The 26,992-nt window shown below is 38.2% G+C and overlaps 1 protein-coding gene across 1 annotated transcript in view; it reads left to right on the top strand.

Moving 5' to 3' along the window:
- LOC150089224 (furin-like protease 1, isoforms 1/1-X/2) overlaps positions 1-26,992 on the top strand; it is a 553,478-nt gene that overhangs the window by 452,413 nt on the left and 74,073 nt on the right. Inside the window, exon 11 of the mRNA XM_090388436.1 lies at positions 11,134-11,251. Coding sequence (XP_090244562.1) covers positions 11,134-11,251 — 118 coding nt within the window. The remainder of the gene's footprint in view (positions 1-11,133; positions 11,252-26,992) is intronic.

Raw genomic sequence — 26,992 nt, 5'->3', positions numbered from 1 at the left:
TAACTATAGACCTGTTAGTTTAACTTGTGTTCTGGGGAAAATAATGGAATCACTGGTTAAAGAAGCATATCAGGATCATCTAAAAAGACTGCAGTAATAGTTAGGACACAGCATGGGTTTGTTAAAGGGAGGACTTGCCTGACCAACTTGATTAGATACTATGATGTAGTCACAAAGGAACTGAATGCCAAAAATAATTTTGATATCATATACTTGGATTTCAGGAAAGCTTCTGATACTGTTGCACATGGAAGACTGCTGAACAAATTGAGAGGTATGGCATTAAGGGTAAGATTCCACAATGGATAAAGGGATTGCCACAATGGATGGTTGAGTGGGAGACGACAGAGAGCAGTAATCAATCGACACTGTTCTTCGTGGAGAAATGTTATTAGTGGAGTTCCACAGGGTTTGGTGTTGGGCCCATTGTAGTTTTATATATTTATCAATGATATTGATGAAGGTATATCAGGTTTAATGTCTAAGTTTGCAGATGATACAAAGGTTGGCAGGGTTGTTAAAGACAGTATGCTACTCCAACTGGATCTAGATAAGTTGGGCAAATGGGCTGAGAAGTGGCAACTGAAGTTTAACATTGACAAATGCAAAGTACTACATATGGGTAGCAATAACCGAAGAGAAATCTACCAATTGTGTGGTACTACACTCAGGGTATTGGAGAATGAAAAGGACTTGGGGTAATTGTGCAGTCAGATATGAAGTTTTCTGCGCAGTACAGACAGGCTTCAAAATAGCTCATGATGTCTTGTTGATGATATACAGGAATTTTGCTGGCAGGGATAAGGAGGTGATTGTCTCCTTATATAAGGCAATGGTCAGGCCACACCTTCATTACGGCGGTATACAGGTCTGGAGGACTCATTTTAGGAAAGATTTAGAGCTGCTGGAGTACAGAGAGGGGTAATGAGATTGGTAAGTGGAACAAATCGTTGTTGTTATCTAGAAAGGCTTAAATTCTGCAAATTGCAGCTTCTGAGACTAGGCACCTGTGAGGTGATCTCATTGAGGTGTATAAGGTCTTGAATGGGTTGAGTAAGCTGAATGCTGATGGGATTCTTCCTCTTGCTCAGATTACTCACCTGAGGGGACATAAATGACAATTGAGGAAAGACTTGTAGAATAGATATGCGGAAATTTCCTTTGGCCTATGTGTGGTTGTTAGTCGGAACAAACTTCCATCTGTTGTAGTGAAGGTCAACAACTTAAATAAGTTCAAGGCAAAACTAGAGAAACATTTGGAGTGAATTGATGGTTGAAATGGAAATTTTTATTTTTTTTGTTTTGTTTTTTTTGGCTGATGCTATATAAACTTGCTTTCTTGCATCATATGCCTCTACTACTGCTAATGAAATATTTCAGGATTGTCTTGACAGAAATGGAGTTATATGGAAATCACAGCATGGATTTGTTATGGGGGTGGCTTTGTGATTAATCTCATTTGCTACTATGACACAGTAACAAAGGAACTGGTTGAAAAATATAATTTTAACATCATATACTGGATATCCACTGACAAGGTGCCAATAAACTCTGAAATGGTGCTGTATTGGTGATGGTATCCGCTGAGAATAAGTAAAAATAGTCTTCTCCTATGGTGAAATATTACTTATTTGATGTAGTGCACTTACCCCAGGGACTCATAAGCCTCAGGCTTCCTTGTACCATACGTCTAATAATAATAATATCATGTTAACTCATTGTGAAAGTATTCACAATTTGAAATATACTTAATGATGCCAATTTATAACTATTTAAATAGTTAGCTATGTACAGAAATGATGCTGTTTCACTCACTTGTACGCTAGTTAACTCCTTACGTAACCTGAGGCTCTAGGCTTAAATTATACTGTAATCTAAATTACTCCACACCATCAGGCATCTCTCATATTGTGGAGATATACTTCGCAACTGGGCTGTCCTCATTGCAACACCAGAGTACCTGCCGACCCACTGATGAGGAGCCAATATGCTCTGAAACGGTGCCATATGTGTGATGGTATCCACTGAGAATAAGTAACAATAGTCTTCTCTTATGGCGAAGCATTACTTATTCGTTGTAGTGCAATGTCATGTCAACTCATGAAGGTATTCACAATATGAATAGAATTTGGTCCTTGAAGTTGTCACAGACATTCTCTCAGATATGCCAGAAAAGCTGTACTTGCTACCTGGGAGTCTAAAATGCAGATAGAACTGATATTTGGGTGACATTCAAGTCAAGTGGACCCAATTTCAGCAAAGTTCGGATGGTCTGTGACAGCCAAATCTTCTGCTTGCACCTTCACGATGGTGGTACTGTTAGTAATCCTGGCTATAACTGCCATGCACGAGCACACTGTGGGTTACCACCCAGGTGTGAACCAACATAAGCAGGGGTCGAGGTGTGGTGCTCACACCATATTGAGGAATGCCGCCCTCTGTGTTACCAGGCAAAACCACTGCTCATCTCAATTGCTCAAATTATTCGCTGTATGATTCGTTTTGCCTCAAAGGTAGTACATGTGCATATGTCTGTTCCAATATTTCCTGTCAGAGACTTGGTAATTTGAAATCTCCTCTTTTCGTCTTCTCTGGCTTAAAATCTCTCTACCTCATTGTGTCAAATTCATCTGTTGTCTCTACCATTCTCCCAACTCCCAAATCACTTGGAGCTCTAGGCGCCTCCGTAGCCAGGTGGGAAGGAACAGCAGTGCGTAGCACACGCTTCTTGATTAGACCGGGGGTTTGAGCCCACACCACCAAATACGGAGGATGCGGAAAGGTCAGGGAATGACCACCGCATATCCTGGAGCAATATGGCCTTAGTTGCAAATGCTCCTAAAAACCAAATAACATAACAGCTTGGAGCTCTTTGACTTTCTCTCTTTGCAACTTGACTTTCTGCAGTCCAACTTTCCTAACAGTGCGGTAATTTTCCTTGGTGATTTTAATGTTCAAAACTCCAGCTGGCTTCTGTTTTCTAGTCACACCAACTCAGCTGGTCGAGATGCTGAGGCTTTTGCAATTACTAATGACCTTGCATTGATTGTTCATTTACCTACAAGAATACATACAATCCTAACCATACAGCCAACACACGTGATCTTTTTCTCACAAACAATCCTTCTAAGTACACGGTCGAAGTGAGAGGTCCTTTGGGCACTTCAGATCACAACTTGGTAATTGTCTCTTCTCCAATGGAGCCTTTATCTCATGGCTATTCCCAATCTCATAATGTTTCGCATTACAAGAATGCACAATGGGATGACCTGCAAGATTTCTTTTCCTTGGTCAGATTACTGTTTCAAAACATCTGATGTGAACGTTTGCTCAGATCGTGTCATTAAAATTATTCTTGTAGGAATGGAATCCTTTATTCCACACTCCACTTTAAAATCTCGTCATTTATCTACACCTTGGTTTTCCAAAAAATGTGCGAAGGCTGTTCAAGAGAAGAACATTGCATATCGTAATTGGCTTGTTTTCAATTCTTCAGTTTCATTTTCTGCCTACATGAAAGCTCGCAACAATTGTAAAGCAGTTATTAATCAGTCCAAACTAGATTTTGAACAGACTAAGAGTAGAAAACTTACTTCTTGCCGTAATGGTAGCCGAGCATTCTGGTCTTTTGCCAAAGCTATTGGCTGCAACTTTTGCCCGTCTCTTCTCCCACATCTGTCAAAACCAGATGGTTCTGTTGTCACTTCAGCCAAGGATAAAGCTGACTTGCTAGCATCCCATTTTAATTCCAACTCGTGTATTAATAATCTTGGTAAAACAAATCTCACCATTCCCAACACGCTCTATTCAATGCCTCTTGTGGTCTTCCGTCAAAAGATGTCAGAAGGATTTTGATGAATCTTGATGCTAAGAAAGCTCCAGGTCCTGGTGGTATTTCTCTACTTGTTCTCAAAACCTGTGCTCCTGAACTTACTCCTGTTCTTTGCCGTCTTGTTTCATTTAAACATTTTTTACTTTCACTTTTTTCAGTTCCTAAAAAGAGTGACAAATCTTTCCCATCCAGTTATCATCCCATTGCAATTACTTCTACTCTTTCTAAAGTAACGGAGAAATCAATTAACTGCCAACTCTTAAACTACCTAGAAACCTTCCGTCTGATCAACGATCACCAGTATGGATTCTGTCAGTGTCGATCGACTGGTGATATCCTGACTTATATTACCCATTTATGGACAAATTCAATGGAAAAGTTCGGTGAAACACAGGCAGTTGCTTTTGACATCTCAAAGGCTTTCAATCGTGTTTGGCATAAAGGGTTTCTAAACAAGCTTCCATCTTATGGTTTTCCAACTGTTTTTTGTAATTGGTTATCCAGTTTTCTCTCTGATTGCTTGCTGAGGGTGATGGTTGATGGCTCACTCTCTTCTAACTTCTCCACTAATGCTGGTGTCCCCTAAGGTTTAGTTCTCCCCCCCCCCCCGACCTTTTCCTCTTGTATATTAATAACCTTTTTCCATTGACTGGAAATCCTATCCATAGTTTTGCTGATGATAGCACATTTCATTCCACTTTCCATTTTGAGAAACCTTGTCCTGCTCAATGAGCTTCAACTTCTCGAATATCCACTACCAATTCCTTAAATGCCGATCTCTAGTGGGGCAAAGACAACTTAGTTGATTTCACTCCTTCTAAAACTCAGTCTTGTCTTATATCTCACAAAAAGGATTCTTCTGCTCCTATGCTTATCTTTGGTGACACTCCGATTTCTAGGCAAAATGATATATATATCTTTTGGGGATTACCCTGACTTCTAATCTCACTTAGCATAAGCACATTACAAATATTGCTTCCTCTGCATCTAAAAAACTTAGTTTTCTCTTTCGCTCTTGGCATTACTTTTTTTCCAAACTCTGCTCACTCTGTATAAATCGCAAATCCGCCCTACCATGGAATATTGTTCCCACATCTGGGGTGGTGCCCCCAAAACCTCTCTCAGGCTTCTTGATTCCATTCAGAAGAGGTCAGTTAGGTTAATTAATGACTCCTCTCTAACAGTCTCTCCATTCACTGTCTCATTAGTAAATTAATAAGAGGAGTTTACCTCAATATAGTATGTAGAACACTTCCGTATGATACCCTCCAGAAATAAAAACGAAAAAATCGACAGCTTACCGGTACATTAAAGTAAAATATAAATAATTAAATAATCAATTCAAAATCAATTTAAAACAATTAAAATTCAAATTAACGCAATTAAAAGAATCTAACGAAAATATTCAAAACGATTTTCCATCCTTCCAGGAAGGAAAATCGTTTTGAATTGAGGTAAACTATATTGAGGTAAACTCCTTAGCATTAGCATTAGCAGAGGCATATGATGCAAGAAAGCAAGCTTATTCAGCATCAGCCAAAAAAAAAAAAAAAAAACCCACTCCCATTTCACTCCTCCGTTCGTTCGAAATACCTGTCCAGTTGAGCTTTAAATTTGTTTAGGCTATCAACTTCAACAACAAGTGATGGAAGTCGGTTCCACCAACCAACCACCCGCTGGCCAAAGGCAAATTTCCGCACATCTATCCGACATCCGTCCTTCCTCAATTTGAATTTATGCCCTCTGAGGTGATTATTCTGAGAAAGATGAAGAATCCCATTGGCATTGAGCATGCTCAAACCATTCAAAGCCTTATACACCTCTATCAGATCACCTCGCCGGTGCCTAGTCTCCAAACTCTGTAATTTGCAAAACTTAAGCCTTTCTTCGTAAGAGCAACCCTTTGTTCCATTTACTAATCTTGTTGCCCTTCTCTGTACCCGTTCCAGCAGCTCTACATCCTTCTTGAAATGAGGCCTCCAGACCTGTATACAGTACTCAAGATGTGGCCTTACCATTGCCTTATACAAGGGAATAATCACCTCTTTATCCCTGCTAGAAAAATTCCTGTATATCATTGACAAGACACCATGAGCTACTCTTGCAGCTCGTCTGCACTGCTCAGAGAACTTCATATCTGCCTGCACAATTACCCCCAGGTCCTTTTCATTCTCCACCACTGTCAGTGTAGTACCGCAGAGTTGATACGTTGCTCTGGGGTTACTGTTTCCCATATGCAGCACTTTACATTTGTCGATGTTAAACCTCATTTGCCACCTCTCAGCCCATCTGTTCAACCTTTCCAGATCCTGTTGCAGCAGCATAGCGTCAGTATTGTCCTTAACGACCCTGCCAACCTTTGTATCATCTGCAAACTTGGACATTAAACTTGATATCCCATCATCAATATCATTCATAAACACCGAAAACAACAACGGACCCAACACTGAACCTTGAGGAACTCCACTAATAACATTAGTCCACGTTGAGCAGTGTCCATTGATTACCACTCTCTGTCTTCTGCCACTCAACCATCCCCTTATCCATAGCAGCAATTTGCCTCCAATGCCACACTGCTCCAATTTGTGCAGCAGTCTTCCATGTGCAACAGTATCAAAAGCCTTTCTAAGATCCAAATATATAATATCAAAGTTATTCCCTGCATCCAGTTCTTTTGTGACTACATCATAGTATCCAATCAAATTGGTCAGGCAAGACCTGCCCTTAACAAAACCATGCTGTGTCTGAGCTATAACTGAATTCTTGTCTAGATGATCCTGCAGTGCTTCTTTAACCAGTGCCTCCATTAATTTACCTGGAACAGAAGTTAAACTAACAGGTCTATAATTACTTGTGTCAGCCTTTGATCCTCCTTTGTGAATTGGGGTTACATTTGCACATCTCCAGTCTATGGGTACCTCCCCTGAGTCCAAAGAAGCTCTCATAATTATGGCTAGGGGTTTGCTTACTTCCTTTGCTGCCTCCTTTAATATAACTGGATAGATCCCATCCACCCCAGGTGCCTTTTTTATGTTTATCCCTAACAATCTCTCCTCCACTTTCCTCTCAGTTATTACAAAATCATCCAGCTCACTGCCAATGTTTACTTTACCTACATCATTCTCCTTCCTGAATAACTCCTCATGCGTGAATGTAGATGCAAAATACTCGTTTAGATTGTTAGCCACCTGAGCAGGATCCTCAACTGTTGAACCATCAATATCCAGTGGACCAATCTGATTCATCCCTTTCCTTTTCGAGTTCAAGTATGTAAAGAACTCTTTTCTGTTTTTCTTTGCATCCTTTGCCAAGGATTTTTCATAGTCTGCCTTTGCCTGCCTAATCTCCTTTGTGACTTGGTTACAGACCAACTTATATCTATCATAGGCTTCCATGTCACCCATTAATTTGTATGTATCCCATGCATTTTTCTTCTCTGCCACATGTCTCATTAGTTCATCTGACAACCATTTAGGTCTAAACCTTGAACAATATTTCTTAGTTGGTATGTAAAGCCTGGTAGCCTCCAAGATTAGTTCCTTGAATGCTTCCCATTTTGAGTTTGCTGTTGGTAACATCATCAGTTGGTCCCACTGTATAGAATTTAAATACTGTCTCAGACCATCATAGTCGCCTTTACGAAAACAAAAACCCTTCCCTTTACCTCTGATGGTAGTTACCTCCTTGAGTAAATCCCACTTCAACACACTGTGATCACTGCCACCTAGTGGTTCATTTATCTGCAGGTTCTTAATGCATGAAGAATCACTACTGATAATCAGATCAAGAGTATTGCTCCCTCTTGTTGCCTCACGAACATGCTGATGTAGAAAACAATCATCCAATAAATCCACAAAAGCCTTGCTAGTGTGCGAGTGACCAACCCACAAATTCCAGTCAATATCTGGGAAATTAAAGTCCCCCATTATAAGACTCTCTGATTTACTGGCCCACTCTATTTCCCTGTACAATATCTTATTATACTCATCAGAGTCATTAGGCCTATAGCACACTCCTACTCTCAATTTTGATTTCCCTATGCTTATGTCACACCAAACTGACTCGACACTGCCCTGTCCATCGATGTCGACTGGCTTCACTTCCTTGGACTTTAGGTGTTTCTTAATTAATAGCATAACCCCTCCTCCCCTCCTGTCCTGTCTATCCTTTCTATACACATTGTATTCCCCAAATTCCAGTTCTGCATTCCTTATATCTGTGTGACACCACGTCTCTGATATCCCAACAATATCTGCCTTTGATGTTTTGAGCAATACCTCAAATTCATCAAATTTATTTACCAAACTCCTAGCATTGGTGTACACGCAGGTATACATGCACCTGTTTCTATTCTTAGCTACTCTAACACAACCCATGTGTTTACTTGTACCGCAATGACTACCAGCAGTCTCTGAAATATCCTGCATCTTGTTTTTCACACTTCTGCTCATTTCAATAGAAGCAGTGCAAGAATCACTTCCACCTCTGCCACTGGCTACTGTTAATCTATTAGTCCTTGTATCCCCCCCAACTAGCAGTTTTCCGACCCACCTAACACTGCCTCGACAGCATCAGCAAAAATTCTTGCACTCTTTCTATTTAAGTGTATCCCATCCCTGTAGAAGCAATCTCTCCTGTTAACAAGTACAGTCCACGCTGAAAAAAATTCTACCCCTTGAGCCTTGCACAATCCCTCCAGGGCCGAATTGATCGACAAGGCTCTCATCATATACTCCCTCCTATCGTGTCTGGGCAGAATTGCAGACACTTTCAAGTTCAACCCTAATTCACGGCTTTTTTTCAACAGTGACCTGTACTTGCTAAGTAATTCCGCCGGTCTCCTACTCTTAATATCATTAGTGCCAACGTGTACAACTATATCACCTTTTGTGCCCTTAAAAGATGATATCCGCTCTACAACGTCATCAACCTTTGCCCCTGGCAGACATACCCTGGTCCTATTCCACCTATCCTTTTTACAAAGTATGTTCCCCGTTTCCCTGACAATAGAGTCACCAACAACTACTAGTTCCTGTGGGACCAGTGCATTCTGCCTAGGGGGCTGCTTCTGTGTTGCCTGATGACCAAGTGCAAGCTCTGGCGTTGATGTGGGCAGCTGAGAGCTTGATGGGCCCCTCAATTTATTACCTTCGAGGGCATCCACCCTGTCCTTCAAGCTCTCATAAAGGCCCATAACAACGCTGAGTTGTCGCCTGATTTCCTTGCACTCCTTACATCGTGCACACACAAAGACATCCCCCTTGGCAGTATCATGTCCCGTACCCGACTGCTCCGCAAACATTAAGCAAACAGTGCATTTTAATAGACTGTGATTCAGAGGGCAACTGCCCCCCTCAGTTCTCCCCTGAACCACAGCACTCCCATTAGCTTGAGCCTTTTGCTTTGCTGCTCTGGTCAGAGTCATGATTCCGATTTAATTCAATAAAATTCAAAACAAAAATTAAATCCTTAAGTTATATCCCAAAACAGTTATGTTATATATATATTTTTTTCGGTATCTAGTGTTTTCTACGAGTTCCCTTTATACAACTTCCGTATCACGTGCACCACTATAGTTATGTATTAATTTATTAATACATAAATTCCTCTTATTAATTTACTAATATTATTATCAACATAGAACATATTGAGTATTACAGCTCTGATTCATACTAAGGAAGGAAAATCGTTTTGAATATTTTTGTTAGATTCTTTTAATTGCTTTAATTTGAATTTTAATTGTTTTAAATTGATTTTGAATTGATTATTTAATTATTTATATTTAACTTTAATGTACCGGTAAGTTGTCGATTTTTTCCTTTTTATTTCTGGAGGGTATCATACGGAAGTGTTCTACGTACTATATTGTGGTAAACTCCTCTTATTAATTTACTAATATTATTATCAACGTAGAACATATTGAGTATTACAGCTCTGAATCATACTATTCACTGTCTCATAGACATACTGTTTCTGCTGCATGCCTTTTCTACAGATACGTCCATGGGCACTGTTCTTCTGAATTAGCTTCTATAATTCCCGCTCTCTCTCTTTCAAAACTGTCCGAACATGTGCCGCCACCAGCCAACATCCATTTACTGTCCAACTTCAAACTCACAAAACCAACTTTTCATCTTCCTCATTTATTCATTCAACTGCTGTTTCCTGGAACAACCTTCCTTCATATGTATTTCTTGAAAATTACAGTCTACAGATGTTCAAGTTTAATGTCAACAAATATCTTCTTTTGTCTTCTCAACCTCCACCCTAAGCACGGTACTAAGTACTATCAGTTCTCTAATACCTCTCATGTTTGGGGTTTTCATAAAAAAAAAAAAAAAGAAAGATAAACTTAATGATGCCAATTTTTAACTACTTAAGTAGTTGGCTATATACAGAAATTATGCAGTTGCACTAACTTGTAGGGTGATATAAACTTAAATTGAAAAAAAAATAATAATAAAATAAAATAATAAATAAATAATGCTGGATAGGTTCATCAAAATTTGATTTCACATAGTAATGTATTGGCAGTGTGATATAAGGAAGCAAGGATTATCCTTGGATGATTAAAAGATAACCTTTGCTAGTGCTGTATAATACAGTACTAGCAAAGAAAAAAAAGGAAAAACAAAAAACACACACATCATCAAAAAGGGGTGGGGGAGAACAAACACACACACACACACACGCGCGTCATTTGGTCATTCGTTCCAATTTTTTTTTTTTTTTTTCTTTCTTTCTTTTTGCTGATACTGTGTAAACTTTCTTTATTTCATCTCATTCGCCACTACTAATATTGAATGAAACCAAAACAAAAACTTATTCAAATGAACAGTTGTTTATTAAATTTAAATTTTTATTAAAAATTGGAGCCTCAAATATTTTTTGGGCTGAAATTTTCTAGTGAAAAAAATAATTTGAAGTTCTTAGAAAATGCACAATTTTTTTTATGTTGGTTAATTATTTCTTAACCCTTGAGTGGGCTTTGGTTGACCCTACACACTTGCTTGAGGATTAAGAAATAATTATGAGAATAGGAATTAGAAAATATAATAGGCTGGAAGAATGAACAAAAGATCTTATATCTTAATGTAATCCACAGTTCCATAGTTGATCCTATCCCAGAAAATTTCATTTGGTTATAAATGTGGATATGCAGAATGTTTACAACTGTTAATATTTCAAGAATATCTGAACTTTTGTTCTGGTAATACTGTTTCAATTAAATTGAGTGTTTCAAATGTAAAAACAATCATATATATTTTTCTTGTGTTTTATAATAACTGGAATTTTTCCAGTGAGTCACTCTTTTGGTTATGGACTAATGAATGCTGCTGCAATGGTAGAAGCTGCACGCCACTGGACTACTGTCCCTCCACAGAAGAAATGTGAAGTAAAAGCAACTCATACAGATAAGTAAGTTATTTTTCTATTTCTTTTCTATTCAGGGTTGCTACAAGAGATATTTCTAGCAATCCTACATAGAAAATAATTTGAAAATTATTATTTTTTGGAAATTGTGAAGCAACTACATACAGCACCATAGTAATACATCTTACATCTACAAGTGTTGCTTATTTATATTTTTTGTAGAATCACACAATAATCAGAGTAGCAATGACTATAATAGGGAAAAGTGTGCTTAAAACCTAATGATCCACATCTGTGCAGCACGTTTTTAAAAACATATCCAAGAAAGTTCAGCATAACACCCATGGATATACTCATTATATGAGAAGTTTCCAATAACAATATGTTTATTCAAAGGGAATATCTCACAAACAGCAGACTGTCAGTAAAGAAACAGAAGAGCACATTTACAGAAGTTTTTTTTTTTTTTTTTTTTTTCATAGCCCAAGAAGATCTTAAAGAACACTGACTTTGGGTACCACCATTTACTTGTTATAGTTTCAAGTATCAAAACTCATGTTTAGTTTCTAGAGCAACACCAATTTCTTCCATCGTTGCAGTATGAGTCATGTCTTTTGTGGCTGTGATGGACATCATGGCAAGATCCAATCTTCCTTGCTTTTTCCTTACAGTATGGTGAAAAAAAAATAGTCTGCTGGGCCGAATATATTATTATCTCTCTAGGAGGCATCTGGATTAACTAGTGTATAATCTCACTGCTTTTACTCTGCCAGCTAGTGACTGAAGGGAGTCCTAGTAGTAGCTGTGTGAAAGAGGTGGGGGAGGAGTGTTAAGGCCACATTACATGGAGCTGAGTCTGTTCTTGCTGTTTGTATGCCATGTACAAAAATTTCATTAATTCATATAACATATCCCCTTTCCCCTCTGAGCTCTTACTTTATCTACTGAATGCATCATGAATAATCAAACTAATAGAAAAAATTTATCAGCAAAAATATCTAAGCCTTCCAAAAACTTCCTCGTTCATTTCACCAATATATTTGATTTCACTTCTAATCTCATTGATGTCCGTTTTCATCTGCAGTCTTATAAGCGACATTTCCTTCTTGTAACAAAATCCCAATTATTGGTTGCTTCAGCCACTACTTTTATTGGTTGTCCTAATTATTTAGCTATGATTCCTTTCACTTCAAAGGAAATATTTGTGCATACATCCCCTCTGATATTCCCTATCTGTCAAAGACTTACTAATTTGGAACGTCCTTTTTTTGATCTTCTCTAGCTTAAAATCCCTGTACCCCACTCTGTAAAATTCATCAGTTGCATCAGCTGTATTCCCAACTGCACTAATCGCTTGTAGCTCTTTGACTTCCATTCTTTGAAACTCTACTTTGACCAGTCCAATTTTTCTAATAGTGAGGTAATTTTCCTTGGTGATTTTAATGTTCACACCTCCAGCTGGCTTCAGTTTTCTAGTCACACAGACTGTTTGAGATATTGAGGATTTTGCAATTACTAATGACTTCACACAGATTGTTCAATAACCTAGCAGAATATCAGACAATCCTAAGCACACACCCAGCACTTTCTGTCTTTTTCTTGCAAACATCCCTTAAGTACAAGATAAACAGTACACGAACTCCTAAATCATTCTTGTATTGATCTTGGAAAACACCTCCTTCCATTCCCAATACACTCATCAGTTCTTCCTGTAGGCATCCAACAGAAGGATCTAGAATACTTAACAATGTCGATATCAAGAAAACTCCATTTCCTGATGGCATTTGTATATTTATTCTCAAAATCTGTGCTCATCAGCTTGCTTCTGTTATGTGTTGCCTTTTTACTCTTTCTTATTGTACTGGTGTTTTTCTTATGTTTGGAAATTTTCTTATATCCAGCCAGTTTCAAAAAAGATTGACCAATCACTTTCCCCCATCCAGTTATCATCCAATTGAACTTACTTTTATGCTTCCCAAAGTAATGGAGAAATCCATCATCCACCAACCCTTAAACTGTCTTAAAACCTTCCATCACATCAATGATCACCACTGTGGATTCCATCAGTATTGATTTTCAGGAGATATACTGGCATATATTACCCATCTATGGACAAATTCAGTGGAAAAGTTTGGTGAAACTCAAACAGTTGCTCTTGGCATTTCAAAAGCTTTTGATTGTATTTGGCATAAAGGTCTTATAAATAAGCATCCATCTTATGGATTGCCAACTTTTTTTTTTTTTTAACAGGGTATCCAATTTTCTCTCTGAAGGCTCACCAGGTGATCATAGATAGTTCTCTGTCTGCTGTCTTCTCCACTAATGCTGGTGTTCCCAAAGATTCACTCTTTTCCCTCTTGTTTATTATTGACTTTCTTCCATTGACTGGAAATCCTATCCATGCTTTCAATGATAGCACATTGCATTCCTCCTTCCAGTTTTGAGAAACTTTGTCCTGTGCAAACAGCCTCAGCTGCTTGAATATCCATTAACAATTCCTTAAATGGTGATCTCCAGGTAATTCTCAAATGGGAAAAAGATAATATAGCTAATTTCAATCCTTGTAAAATTCAGTCCTGTCTTATATCTCAAAAAAGGATTCATCTGCTCCTATGCTTATCTTCGATAACACTCAGATTTCTAGACATGATCACATATCTCTATTAGGGATTACCCTGACTTCTAATCTCTGTCTTGGCATAAGCACATCACAAATATTGCTTCCTCTGCATCAAAAAAAAAAACCCCAACTTTTCTCTTTTTCTCTGGGCCCCGGGTATCAAGCATTTTTTGAGGCCAAGCAACATTACTGCGACTTAGAGTGCTATTGACAAGTGATTAAAGTTATTTTTAAGTTCCTGTTTTTCTCTCAACAGCCTTATTTAAAATAGTTCTATACTTGAAAAACTACAAGTTAGAACACAGAAAGGAAACTCACTTTTCTTTATCTCTTTTTTATATTTCTAGTTCCACTAACAACTAACCCTAAAGCGGCCAACTAACTGCTTGGCCTCCTAACGGCACTGCTCCCACCTCCCCATGGTGGGCTAGAAACCTTGGCAGAAAAGTCCTCTTGCCAAAGGAAAAAAGGAGCAAACATGGCAAACACAGACCATGTTTCTGCTACCCAAACTAGCAGAAAACTAGAGGAAATGAATTCATATACAGCTAAGCGACAAAAGACAGAGGCACTGCCTGTAGTCATATCACTGTTCTTAGTTATTCATTCAAAGAATGAATAACCCATCGGAAGTTTGTCACCTTTCCGAATTCAAAAAAACTCTAAAAAGCATAGCTAGTTCCCCTAAAACAGTCAGAAGACTAAAATCAGGGGATCTACTAGTAGAGATGACAAATCAAAAACAATTGGAATGAGCAGCAGCCTGGAAAATAAGATGCAGGAATTTTTCAGAGACTGCTGGGAGTCATTGCAGTACAAGTAAACACATGGGTTGTGTTAGGGTAGCTAAGAATAGGAACAGGTACATGTATACTTGCGTGTACAAAAATGCTAGGAGTTTGGTAAATAAATTTGATGAATTTGAGGTATTGCTAAAACCATCAAAGGCAGATATTGTTGGGATATCAGAGACGTGGTGTCACACAGATATAAGGAATGCAGAACTGGAATTTGGAGAGTACAATGTGTAGAGAAAGGATGGACAGAATAGGAAAGGAGGAGGGGTTATGCTATTAGTTAAGAAACACATAAAATCCAAGGAAGTGAAGCCAGTCGACATCGCTGGACAGTGCAGTGTCGAGTCAGTTTAGTGTGACATAGCATTGGGAGATCAAAATTGAGAGTAGGAGTGTGCAATAGGCCTAATGACTCTGATGAGTATTATAAGAAACTGTACAGGGAAATAGGGTGGGCCAGTAAATCAGAGAGTCTTTTAATGGGGGATTTTAATTTCCCAGGTATAGACTGGAATTTATGTGTTATTATTATTATTATTATTATTATTATTATTATTATTATTAGCCATAGGGTACAAGGAAGATTGAGGCTTATGCTGCACTAGACAAAAAAAAAAAAAAAATCCCGAGTACCCTGAGAGAGAGAGAGAGAGAGAGAGTGAGAGAGAGGTAGAAAGGAATCACCAAGAAAGAGAAGAATGATGATATCCAGCTCAGGACCCTGGGTGTACCAAGCCCATACTCACCAGATATGAGCCCCTGGGGTTGGTCACTCACAGACTAGCAAGGCTTGTGTGGATTTATTGGATGATTGTTTTCTATATCAGCATGTTTGGGAGATAAAGAAACCACTAGGTGGCAGTGATCACAGTATGCTGAAATGGGATTTACTCAAAGAGGTAATTACCATCAGGGGTAAAGGGAAGGGTTTTTGCTTTCATAAAGGCGACTACGATGGTCTGAGACAGTATTTAAATTCTATACAGTGGGACCAACTGATAGTGTTACCAACAGCAAATTCAAAATGGGAAGCATTCAAAGAACTTATCTTGGAAGCTACTAGGCTTTACATACCAACTAAGAAATATTGTTCAGGGTTTAGCCTAAATGGATGTCAGATGAACTAATGAGACATATGACAGAGAAGAAAAATGCATGGGAAACATATAAATTAATGGGTGACATGGAAGCCTATGATAGATATAAGCTGGTCTATAACCAAGTCACAAAGGAGATTAGGCAGGCAAAGGCAGATTATGATAAATCCTTGGCAAAGGTTGCAACGAAAAACAGAAAAGAGTTCTTTATCTATGTAAACTCTATAAGGAAAGGGATGAATCAGATTGTTCCACTGGATATTGATAGTTCAACAGTTGAGGATCCTGCTCAGGTTGCTAACAAACTAAACGAGTATTTTGCATCTACATTCACACAATAGGAGTTATTCAGGAAGGGGAATGTCGGAGGTGAAGTAAACTCTGTCAGTGAGCTAGGTGATTTTGTAATAACTGAGAGGAAAGTGGAGGAGAAATTGTTGAAGATAAACATAAAAAAGGCACCCGGGGTGGATGGGATCTATCCAGTTATATTAAAGGAGGCAGCAAAAGAAGTAAGCAAACCCTTAGCCATAATTATGAGAGCTTCCTTGAACTCAGGGGAGGTACCCATAGACTGGAGATGTGCAAATTTGACCCCAATTCACAAAGGAGGATCAAAGGCTGACACAAGTAATTATAGACCTGTTAGTTTAACTTCTGTTCCAGATAAATTAATGGAAGCACTGGTTAAAGAAGCACTGCAGGATCATCTAGACAAGAATTCAGTTATAGCTCAGACGCAGCATGGTTTTGTTAAGGGCAGGTTTTGCCTGACCAATTTGATTGGATACTATGATGTAGTCACAAAAGAACTGGATGCAGGGAATAACTTTGATATTATATATTTGTATCTTAGAAAGGCTTTTGATACTGTTCCACATCGAAGACTGCTGCATAAATTGGAGCAGTGTGGCATTGGAGGCAAATTGCTGCTATGGATAAAGGGATGGTTGAGGGGGAGAAGACAGAGAGTGGTAATCAATGCACACTGCTCATAGTGGAATAACGTTTTTATTATTATTATTAGCCATATGGTGCAAGGAAGCCTGAGGCTTATGCTGCACCGGCCAAAAAAAAAAATTTCCCTATTACCCTGAGAGAGAGAGAGACAGAGAGAGAGAAGTAGAAAGGAATCACCAAGAAAGAGAAGAATGATGATAATATTAGTGGAGTCCATCAGGGTTCAGTGATGGGTCCATTATTGTTTTCTGTATTTATAAATGATATTGATGATGGTATATCAAGCTTAATGTCCAAGTTTGCAGACGATACAGAGGTTGGCAAGGTTGTTAAGGACACTAATGACAGTACGCTGCTGTAACAGGATCCAGAAAAGTTGAGCAGATGGGCTGAGAGGTGGCAAATGAAGTTTGACATTGACAAATGTAAAGTACTACATATGGGAAACAGTAACCCCAGAGCAATGTATCAACTCTGTGGTTCTGCAGTGGTAGAGAATGAAAAGGACCTGGGGGTGGTTGTGCAGGCAGATATGAAGTTCTCTGAGCAGTACAAATGGGCTGCAAGAGTAGCTCATTGTGTCTTGTCAATGATATACAGGAATTTTTCTAGCAGGGATCAGGTGGTGATTATTCCCTTGTATAAGGCAGTGGTCAGGCTACACCTTGAGTACTGTATACAGGTCTGGAGGCCTCATTTCAAGAAAGATGTAGAGCTGCTGGAACGAGTACAGAGACAGGCAACAAGATTAGTGAATGGAACAAAGGGTTGGTCTTACAAAGAAAGGCTTAAATTTTGCAAATTACAGTGTCTGGAGACTAGGCACCTGTGAGGTGATCTGATTGAGGTGTATTAAGTCTTGAATTGTTTGAGCATGCTCAATGCCAGTGGGTTCTTCCTCTTGCTCAGAATAATCATCTGAGAGGGCATAAATTCAAATTGAGGAAAGACAGATTTAGGATAGATGTGCAGAAATTTGCCTTTAGCCAGCGGGTAGTTGGTTGGTGTAACAGATTTTCTTCCCTTTTTGTGGAAGTTGATAGCCTAAATAAATTTAAGGTTCAGCTGGACAGGTATTTCGAACGAACGGCAGGGTGAAATGGGAGTGTTTTTTTTTTTTGTTTTTTTTTGGGCTGATGCTGCGTAAGCTTGTTTTCTTGCACCATATGCCTGTACTAATGCTAATGCTAACAAGCAGAGCATCTAATAAAATCAAGAACTTTTTGAAAAATTCCAATAACAATTACTCCACATTCCACCCTGAATACCTCGAAAGGAGTAGTATTAGTAGTAGTAGTGGCATGTGATGCAAGAAAGCAAGTGTATGAACATTACAGAGTGGTATCTCCTCAATGTTACTGAAGATAAAAATCAAAGGAGTTGAAAGATCAAGGAGTTATCCAAGTTAAAAGAATAACAATTAAAAGAGAAGGAGAAATTATCCCTATGAGAAATATAATTGTGACCTTTAACACCTCAAAACCACCAAAAACTGTAAATGCTGGATATCTGAACTGCCCACTAGACCATATATGCCAAACCCTGTCAGATTATTATTATTAGCTACATGGTGCAAGGAAGCCTGATGCTCATGCTGCACCAGCCAAAAAAAAAAATTTCCGAGTTACCCTGAAAGAGAGAGAGAGAGAGAGAGTCAAAGGTAGAAGGGAATCACCAAGAAAGAGAAGAATGATGATATCCAGCTCAGGACCCTTGTTTTTCCAAGTGCATACTCACCAGATGTGAGCCCCTTGGGGTTGTTTCAAGTGTCAAAAGTACAGACACTCTCAAGCAGTATGTAGGGGTTTTCTATCTGTGCAAAATATGGGTCATGAGAACACATACAAAACGGCTGTATGGCACAAAATTGAAGATGTTCCAACTGCAGAGGAGAACATAATGCCTACCCAAAAGAATGTGAAGAATGGAAGAGGGAAAAGAGAATACAGAAATATAAAGTAGAAAACAATGTAACATCAGGAAGCCAAATAAACAGTACAAATACAAAGAACAAATAGACCATCTTATGCTCAAGTAACACAAACTTATAGAACAATAGAAACACAGAAGTAATGATCCCATCAAAAAAAATCCATGTCAGATTGGGCTCGTTGATCCACAACAAAAACCAGAACAGGGAATAAACACGCCCATTACAATACCACCAACTAGAGAAACCACAAAATCCACAAAACGAGATGGAACCGCCAATGTAAATGGAAATAAATAGACACCATGGAAGTAAAAGAAAAGAATCAACCAGAAGCAGTACTAGATATTTTTTCAGAATAAACGATGGATACTGAAAAACCATACTTCACTAAAAAAGGAAGACAAAAGACAGAGAACCCTAGGGTAACAAACCCAAGAAAACAAGCAGAAAATACTAACAGAACCAAATAATGAATACATTTTAATATTGGAACTGTAGTAGATTCCGCAGCAATTTGGAGATATCACGATCTCTTAGCTCAGTACAATCCGATTAGTCTACTATGTTTGCAAGAAACATATCTTAAACTCAGTGGTGAGCTGTGAATATTTTAACAATGGGCTCGCACTTTTGCAGATTTTTGAAATATCCTTTTTGGAAGGGGTACCTACCGAGTAAATCTGATCGGTCACGGAAGTGGTATCACCTGCGGCATCTGCCAGAGGCGCTTCCCACGCTCAGATCACTAGTCTGTGTGGAACACACTAGTAGCATGATTAGATTAGAGTGCGTGACCTGTATGACATCTCGAGTTCTAACTTTTTGGAATTTTTTTAATAGTATGACGTCACATCCGCAAAGGATATTTCACATAAAACCATCTACCAGGCGTGCTCGACAGACACGCGACTTTTTTCCCCCTTTTTTTTACAACTAGGGAAATATAATGGATACATCTTTTTCATGATAAAATTTTAATGTTGAGAATAAAAATAACAAAAATTTTTCCCATATTACATATAACGAATTATTGCAAAACATTCTAGAATATAAAAACAAATATTACATAAAAAAACAAACTGTTCTAGAAAAGATACATAAAAATCACAGATTACATGAAAAAAATATTGCACAAATATTCAAGAAAATTTTATACTAAAAATTGCCATATGCAATTTACTGCTTTATTAATATTTGTTTTCGGTTTTCTTCTTTGCTCAATAGCTGAGCTATTATTATGGAGGAATGATTTGACATAACGATCCTGATCAAATTGAAGCAATTGTTTTCCATTTAGGTGTATGATCATCATAATCTGCAACGTGTTTAATTGTCAACATCATTCATTCATTCACACGATATTATTCATTACGCTGAAAGCTCGCTCAGCTTCAGCACTGCTAATCACAATGGTTTCAAAGATATTTCTGGCTTTCTTAATTGTAAAGGGAATTTCACTCGATTTTAAAGATAAACTGTCTTCGACAAAATCTCTAAAATCATTAATTTTTATTTTATATTTTATCAGAAAACAAATTTCTTATTTGGTTTTCACAGTCTTGCCACCGAGACGAAAGTTCTTTCAAATTCCACGATTTCCAGTAGAATATGTTTAAAATTTCTTTTGGTATCATTATTTTCTTTATTTAATTTAAGATCACCCTGTTGCATTTAATATCATATTCTTTAAGGATAAAACAATGCATTTAATAACTTGTCACAAGGTAATTTTACTGTTCTTACTTTCGATTTTGATTCCTTCAAATTCTTTCCACTTCAACATGCTCTCAATTTTAGCTTCATAATTTCCTTCAGAATTTTTCAAATTAGCGATAGCATTGATAGTTCGAATTATTAATTTATCTGCTTTTACCATAGTGAATCTGTAAAGCTTCTGAAATGTAAGAGAGCTCCTGCAGGATGTCACTCATTAGTGCTAAATGGTTAAGAAATTCCAGATTTAAAAGTCAATTTAACAATCCCCAATATTTAACTTCTGATTCAAAATGTTTGCACAAAGCGGGATAATTCCCTTAACCTGCAATTACCATCCGCAAGCTACAAGCTGTTCTTCGTAGCTTGAACACAACCGATTTTGTAGTTTCCACATCAAATTCCTTAGCAATCATCTTTAATTCATGCTGGTTTTTTGGAGATTAGTGATATAATGGATACATTATTTTTTTTTTTTTTTAATTATTGCCCCTATGCCATTATATTTTAGAACATTTTCTACATAGTGAAAGCTTCGACTAAATTTCAAAATCTGCCAACATTTCATCTTCTTAAAGTTTATATAATATCTTAGTTGCCTCAATCCCCCCCTCCCTACGTTGCTACTGTCACTAGTTCTTTGAATACTTTGCAAAATATCAGAATCACTCAGATATTCAGCTACTGTGACCATGTAAACATAGACGGAGAAATTTACTGAAACGCGTGGGTCACTCACTTCTCCAAAAAACATATGCCCATTTGTCGGAGTAAAGGGTAACCACAACACAGGTTGACCAGAGGCTATTATCCGTGTCTGGAATCTTCTTCTATGACTCGCTATGGAAAGCAGATTGACGAGTGTGACTTCTCGGAATGTGGCTGCATAAGTTTTACGAACACCACTAATGTTGCGGAATGGTAATCCCTTTCACCTTTCGTTATTCACGCTTTCTAATTACCAGAGGTGAGAACAATGCATACAAAGTTGTCTCTCCTAATCTGTTCATTACATGAAAATTATTTTTGTTCTACGGAAACTACTGTATTTTAAATGTAATTACCAAGGGGAATTTAAAAAAATTTGGTATAAAGAAGTTGGTTAAACAGAGGTCCAACTGTAATTAAATCAAAAATGAAGCAGTTTTAAAATACATAACTGATCGATTGCACCATTAAAATGCTGGGAATGGGGCCCCCCACTCACCCCACCATAGTATCGGCTCTGGATACTCAATAATTGCATCCAGGATTTCATTCGTAAAATAAATGATCGTCTCAACAATGGGCTCGCAAATTTTCAAAAAAAATAACAATGGGCTCTTGCGAGCCCACTATAGCTCACCACTGCTTAAACCCCAGAATAACATATCTCTAAAACAATATAATATATACAGAAAAGACAGAATTACAAACAGCACAGCACATGGTAGAGTGGCAACCTTAGTAAATTCCAATATACCCATCCAACAGATTCGCATGCAGACTAATCTAGAGGTGATAGCAGTACGCGTTGAAGTAAACTTTCATGTAACAATTGTCTCCATCTGCCTACCACCGAACCAAGATGTAAGCTATACCGAACTATAAGACCTGGTAGACGTGGGTAGTGACCATTATTCAGTTAAAATTACTTTAAAAGGATTGACTCCTTGTCAACCAAAAAGAACTCCAAAGTGGAAATTAGACAAGGCAAACTGGGCAAGATACAAATAGCCAGTCATATTAGTAACAATTGTCTCCATCTACCTACCACCGAACCAAGATATAAGTTATACTGAACTAGAAGACCTGGTAGTTCAACTACCAAATTCTAGAAAAACTACTTGATAAACTGAACGTTACACTCTTAAATTACGGGACACCCACATATATTTGTCTATCTACAGGAACTAGCACAGCAATAGACCTTTCCATATGCTCTCCATCAAGATACCCTCCACTGGAATGGGCAGTTCATAATGATCCCCTGGGTAGCATTCATTATCCACTTAAAATTACTTTAAAAGGACCGACCCTTGTCAATCGGAAAGAACTCCAAAGTAGAAATCAGATAAGGCAAACTGGGCAAGATACAAACAGCCATATTAGAGGAGCAACAAATCCAGCAGATGTCAATTGACTCTGCAGTGAAATATGTAACTGACAAACTCCTCCAAGCTGCAAAATTAACAATACCAAAAACTTCATCAAAATTTCCTATACATCCAAAGCCTTGGTGGAACGATGAATGTACCCTAGAAAAATGTGAGAAAATCAAGGCATGGAATATTTTCCAAAGACGCCCTACCACAACCAACTTGATACAATTCCAAAAGGCAAGGGCAAATGTCAGACGCATTACTAAGATCATTAAGAAAGAATCTTATATCCATTTTGCATCAACGGTTACTAGGAAAACAGATAGCCAGAAGGTCTGGGACAAAATAAATAAAATAAACAACAAATATCAAACTAATGTGGTTTTTAGAAACCACATTAGTCAGGCATATATAAACCTAATAAACTCAGCCCAATATGGTTTCAGAAATAACAGGTTCACTTTAGACTTAATGATTAAAGCAGAACACAATATAAGAAATTCTTTCATAAGAAAACAACACTTAGTAATGATATGTTTTGCTATAGAAAAGGCATACAACACAGCATGGTGATGTGGAATACTGAGGGCCATTTATAACTTTTGGATGAGAGGACATCTTTCAAAATTTATTGCAGTAACAGACTTTTCAAGGATATTAATCGCGCTGTCACAGACCTTTGTACAAGAAGAAGGAGCGCCATAGGGATCCGTACTCAGTGCTGCCTTGTTTGCCATAAAAATCAACTCAATAACTCAAGAAGTGCTAAATACTGTAGAAGCAGCATTTTATGTCATTGATTTCAGCATTTCTCGTCACTTGCAAAATATGCGAACAATAGAGCGCGAACTGCAATCAACAATTAATAAATAGCATGGACCCAAAACAATGGCTTTCGACTCTAAGCAAAAAACAGTAGGGATACACTTTTGTTGGAAAAGAAGCTTACATCCAGACCCAGAACTAAAACTAGGAGAACAACCAATCCCAATGACATCAAGTTCAATTTTTCTTGGATTAACTCTAGATAAGAAACTGACCTTTCTAGATCATATAAAGTGTCTTAGAACAAACTGTCTAAAGAAAATAAATATCCTGAGAATTATATCTGCAAAAGCTTGGGGAGCAGACATGTACACTTTATTACATCTGTATAGAACCTCGATAAGATCCAGACTGGATTACGGAGCACCAGTTTACAGCTCTGCAAGACCCAGTCAGTGCCTTAAGATGGTTAAATCCTGTACATCATAATGCACTACGCATAGCCCTAGGAGCATATCGTATTTCTCCAGTTCAAAATCTATTCTGAAGCCTGTGAACCACCACTCCATCTCAGAAGACAAGTACTATTTTTATCTTATGCTGCTAAAATAAAGTGTAATCCAAATCATCCTGCGTATGAAACATTATTTGCACTAATATGGGAAAATATGTACAGAATACATTCAACAGCAAGAAATCCAGCAAATATACGCATCAAGGAGCTACTTCCAGTTTGGTCTCTTGATTTTAACAAACTAGCCATCATACAAAACACACCAAGAGCTCCTCGGGACACAATATCACCAGTCTATGATAAAAACATACATATAGTCTGTTTTTCATGCAATACTTGATACAGTGATATAGAATTTATTTCTGTATCATCCACCTCAAAAGAAAAAAGAAAAAAAAAATCCACTTCCTGAACAATGGATGGAAACTTGTACAGCAATCAACAGCCCGTTGGCTGAAGGCAAACTTCCACACATCTGTTCTGCAACCATCCTTCTTTAATTTAAATTTATTGCATCTCATGTGCATAGTCCAAGCAAGAGGAAGAATCCCATCAGTGTTAAGTTTTCTCAAGCCATTCAAAGCCTTAAACACCTCAACCAGATATCCTCTCAGGTACCAGGTCTTCAGATGTAGCAATTTGCAGAACTGAAGTTTTTAAGTGCATCCATTTGTTTTCCTCACTAATCTCATTACTCTGCTCTTCTCTTCTCTGAATTCATTCCAACAGATCTATATCTTTCCTAAAATTAAGCTTCTAGACCTATATGAAGTACTCAAGATGTGGCCTAACAATTGGCTTGCACAATGAGATAATCACCTCCTTATCCCTGCTGGCAAAATTCTGTAATATCATTGTAAAAACTCCATGAGTTGTTCTAGCAGTCCATCTGCTCTGCTCAGAGAACTTGGTGTTTAACTGCGCAATTTCAGCAGTATGTTGTTCAGGAATTACTGCTATCCATATTTAGTATCTTGCATTTGTCATTGGTCAACGTGAATTGACACCTCAGCCCATCTGCCTAATTTTTCTAGATCTTGTTGCAGTAGCACAACCTGATTACCATCATTAACCACCTTTCCTCTCTTTATATCACTTGCAAACTCTGACATTAATCTCATGCACTGATCTCTTGGGAACTCCACTAATAGCATTAGTCCCAGAAGAGTGGTGCAACTGTATAACCACTTCTGTCTTCTCCCACTCAGCCATCCCTTTATTCACACAGTAATATGCCACTGTGCTCCACTTTGTACACCATAAAGTGGTACCTAATAGTACCACTTTATGATGTAAAGTGGAACTATGCAACAGTATTAAAGTGATACAACAGTATTAAAAGTTTTCCTGAAATCCAAGTATATGATATCAATGTTATTTTTTGCATCCAGTTTCTTTGTTGCAGCATCATAGTGTCCATTTGGAATGGTCAGACAAGATTGCCCTTTAGCAAATTCATGTTGTGGCTGCAGTATAATTGCATTCCTGTCTAGATAGTCCTGCATTCTTTAACCAATGACTCCATAATTTTCCCTGGAATCGAAGTCAAACTAACTGTTTTGTCATTAATTATGTCACCTTATTTGATCACCCTTTGTGAATTAGTGATACATTTGCACATTTCCACTCCCTAGGGAACTATACCGAATCAAGGATGCTCTCATAATTATGGCCTACTTACCTCTTTTGTTGTGTATTTTACCATAATTGGATAGATTACAACTGCTCGAGTTGCTTTTTTTACTTTTAGCTTATATAGTTGCTCTTCTATCTTCTTCTCAGTTATTACAAAATCATTGAGCTCCCTGTTAGATTTTGGTATACACTGAGTGATCACTGAATTATGACTACCTACCTAATACTTCGTAAGTCCTCCTTTTGCCCTGAGTACAGCAGCTATCTGACGTGGCATTGATTCAACACGAAGCATTCGGGAGCATTCGGAAGCATTCGGGAGGTATGGCCAACCAAGCTGTGTATAATGCACCCAGCAATACAGATATGGAGGTGATTGGTGTATCCCGATGCCTGATATGCCTTTCCATAGTGTCCCACAAGTGCTCTATGGGATTGATATCAGGGGAATTCGGAGGCCAATCGATATGTTGGAAGTCAAAACTGTGTTCCTCAAACCATTCCTGCACAACAAGTGCCCGATGGCTCAGTGCATTGTCATCTTGGAAGACACCATCGCCATTTGGGAAAAAGTGTGACATAGTGGGGTGTACGCTGTCAGAAAGCAGTTGACGATAGCGGAGACCAGTGATACATTGTTCCACATGCACCAGGGGTCCAAGTTCCTGCCAGTGAAACATGCCCCGCACATTACGACAGCCTCCACTGGCCTGCACTTTTGATACGATGCTTGGTGGACGAAGAGCCTCATGTTGTTGACGCCAAATCTGTACATGACTCATCTGAGCAGCACACCTTCTTCTAACGTTCAACTTGCATGCTCTTTGCACCAGGTGAGTCTTTTATGCCGATTAAATCTTAACCTTGGTTAGAAGAGGATGCCGTAGGGGTTGTCTGCTGGTATAGCCCATACATGCAAGTGTGTGACACATGGTCATGCCAGATATTGTTCCAGGTTGGCCCATGCTGATTGGGTAGTCAGCTCTTCAACAGTGCTACGCCTGTTCACCTGTACGAGTCGTCGGACCTGGTGCTCACCTCTAACATCAACCTTTTGCTGACCTTTGCATTTTGCCATCAGGTTGTTTTTTGACCATTTTGACGCCAGTCCTGGTACACTTTAACTACGGCAGCTGTTTGAGAAAAACATCCAAAAAATTTGTCACACGCGACATGTATACAGAATATCTATTCAGTTTTTCAGCAACCCAGGCTGGATCCTTAACGGTTAAATTATTTTTATCTAGTGGACCAATCTGATTCATTTCCTTCCTCCTAGTGTTTACATAATTAAAGAAGTTTTTTGCTAATTTTTTTGCATTCTTTTCCAGACTTGTAATCTTCCTTATTTTACCTTACTACCTGACTTGATTGTAGACTAGCTTATGTCTAATGTAGGCTTCTGTATCACCTGATTATTTTTATGCAGCCCATGCATTTTTATTCTCTGTCACAAGTCTCATTATTTCATCTGACTTCCATTTAGCTCTAAACGTTGAACAATATCTCTCTTAATTGGTATAAAAAGCTTGATAGCTTCTATGATTACACCCCAGAAAACTTCCTATTTAGAATTTATCGTTAGTAATGTCATCAGTTGGGGCCACTGCATAGAATTTAAAAACTGTCTGAGACCATTTTAGTCACCTTTCTGAAAGCAAAAACTCTTCC

Source organism: Mastigoproctus giganteus, chromosome 2 (genome assembly GCF_048544385.1).
Source record: "Mastigoproctus giganteus isolate SK-2022 chromosome 2, ASM4854438v1, whole genome shotgun sequence".
Lineage (NCBI taxonomy): Eukaryota > Metazoa > Arthropoda > Arachnida > Uropygi > Thelyphonidae > Mastigoproctus > Mastigoproctus giganteus.
This window is presented reverse-complemented; position numbering and strand designations above follow the sequence as displayed.